This window comes from Pinus tabuliformis, chromosome 5_1 (assembly GCF_031772625.1).
Source record: "Pinus tabuliformis cultivar Carrire ecotype Pingquan chromosome 5_1, CPIR1, whole genome shotgun sequence".
Classification (NCBI taxonomy): domain Eukaryota; kingdom Viridiplantae; phylum Streptophyta; class Pinopsida; order Pinales; family Pinaceae; genus Pinus; species Pinus tabuliformis.
Window position 1 is genome coordinate 575,743,726 of NC_142305.1, and position 2,447 is coordinate 575,746,172.

Below are 2,447 nucleotides of genomic sequence, written 5' to 3' on the forward strand. Positions count from 1 at the left end.
TCCTTTTCCTCTGTACCTCTGTAAATTCATGTTCCGCACCTTCCACTCCCTCTGCTTGCCTTGTTTCCTCCCTACTGGTCTGCTCTGCCACCACTGATCGATTTTGTGGGCATTCTTTGGCAAGGTGTCCATATACATGACATCTCCTACATCTGAACGGTATATGTTCGTAATCTAGGGGTTGTTGCCACAGTTCATCTTGATATTCTAGCTCAATTGATTCCGGCAAAGGGTCTGCTATATTCATATACACACAGATTCGAGCATATGAATTATATTTACCTCTTTTCGTCGATTCTGCCACCTTGACAAAAGTACCAATAGAATTTCCTATTCCTTCCAAAATTTCAGGATCCCAAAATTCATCCGGCAACCCAAATAATCTAACCCATATCGGTGCTGCCATAATCTTCTCCTCATCCGGGTTGTATCTGTCTTCCCAGTATCTTGTGAACAAACCCGCATTGTTCATGAAGTACGGTCCCTCCTCAAAAACCCTGTCCTTATCTGCAAGGTTGGCAAAGATGACTGTAAAGAAACCCTTCGCCCCCAATTTGAGGTCTATATTCCCTTTTGGACGCCAACGCTGTTGAATCCATTTCGTAAGATCTCTTTCAGATGGCCAGTATCCTATAAATTTGCAAATTAAAGCGTGATCCCTCATATAACACCGGTAATTCTCCAATTTGTTATTAGGTATGACATACCGGGGCTTTTTCTGTGCCCTAGGGAGGCATCGGTTAACCAGTGTTGCTTGCCATTTATTGCCCAATACTGGAGGTTCACCACTCAATTCCGCTTTTCCCCGTTGCCCTTCTGCAATTCCTCTATTTCCTAACATTGCGTTTCTGTAGGAGGAGGTTTCTCCCCCCTGCCTAACTTCCATGGGTTCGCTCAGGTCAATCGACGCTGTACTTAGCGTTCAAATTACTATTGAGATTTCGATTTGACCCAGCCGTGAGCTATAGCAACGCCCACTTGCTGAGACCCGCCTGTGTAGTCTGCGTGTTTTAATACACAAATTTATAATAAAAAGATAAACACGTATTTATGCATATCACTTCAGTAATTCAAAAAAATAAATAGACAACGATTACGCAAGTCGATGATTCGAAAAATAAAGGGCCATAAGTGTGCTGCGGCAGCATGTCAAAAACCATATCCTACGCACTCTTTGCTGGGGCGATAAAGGTCAAACACATATCCGACGCTCCATCATTGCTCTGAGAGACCACGGTTCCAGGGTTTTAAGTGCAGCAGGGTTGAGGCCACGATGGCGATGGCGCGGCTTCTGCGAGAGATCTGCACAAAGCCCACAAGGTTTAAGCGAGAGTCCTCTCATCCAACCCTTGAACTCCGATTCGCAAGGCCGCTGGAAACCCCCATCAAGTCGACCCTGAATTTGTCTTCGGAACAGCAAGAAACCCTTGCTTCAAAGGGATCCGAAAAATGTCTCTTCAACGAAACTCTCAAATTCAGCGGTCGGATTCGAACTTGGGGCGCGGAAATAGGTACTTTGGGATCGCCGTTTGAGATTGATAGGAGACATTTCAGCGTAGACTCAAACAATTTGGATTACAGTAAGGAAGTAGACGAGATCAATGCAAAATTTGCGGAGGCGAGAGAAGAGCTTGAGATGGCAATGGAGTCTAAGGAAACCGTTTATTTTGACGAGGAAGCCGAAACCGCCAGAGACGCTGTGAAACAAACCCTGGAAATGTTCGATGCCCTTCTGGCTAAATTACCCGAAGCCGAAAGAGGGGCTCTACAGAGGTCCATGGGGTTGAAGATGGAACAGCTTAAAGCAGAGCTTTTGCAGTTAAACGAGTAAAATTCTTGCATCCCTGGATGTATTTTTGTTCTTTTGGCAGTTCGGGGGTTTAGTTTGGTATTCAAGGGTGTATAACCATTGATCCTGTATGAATTAATTGATTCGAGTAATTGCTTACGGCGATTTCATTATGCATTCAGCTGATATGTATTTTTAGCGCTGGAATTTTTCTTTATAGAAACAATTTATGCTGCAAGCTCATACCTTTTTTGTTTTTCATGTTAAAGCTTAGGATTATTACTTTGACTTGGTATGCTTTATTTGGGATTAATTTTATCATCCACTCAGATCAGATAGGATTTTCTGAAATATGTTTGGTAATTGCCATATAGTACGTCTCTCCTATCCGGGATCTCTGTCATTCTCCATTGAACATCGGGTGGTTACCGTCAATCGCTTATGGTTATTGCCAACCTATTTTTTAAATCGAATTTCCAGTGCAAGCAAACATTTGAGAAATGTATGTTGCTCATCCTCGGTTGCGTTCTTGTTACATACCTCACATGCTACTTTCATGGAGGATAGTCAGTGTTCGCTGTTTTAAAGTGACCCCCTATAAGTTATGCAAGCTGGTTCTTGTATTTTTGACTTAAATTTTTCATTGTTCAACTCTGCA

General features: G+C 43.0%; 1 protein-coding gene across 1 annotated transcript; it reads left to right on the forward strand.

Annotated features, from left to right (window-relative positions):
- The first annotated feature begins 1,148 nt into the window (after positions 1–1,148).
- Positions 1,149–1,948, forward strand: LOC149166137 (embryogenesis-like protein). Its single transcript, XM_089432479.1, has one exon. The coding sequence runs from the start codon at positions 1,274–1,276 to the stop codon at positions 1,829–1,831; it is 558 nt and encodes a 185-aa protein (XP_089288605.1). The 5' UTR covers positions 1,149–1,273; the 3' UTR covers positions 1,832–1,948.
- Positions 1,949–2,447: the final 499 nt, after the last annotated feature.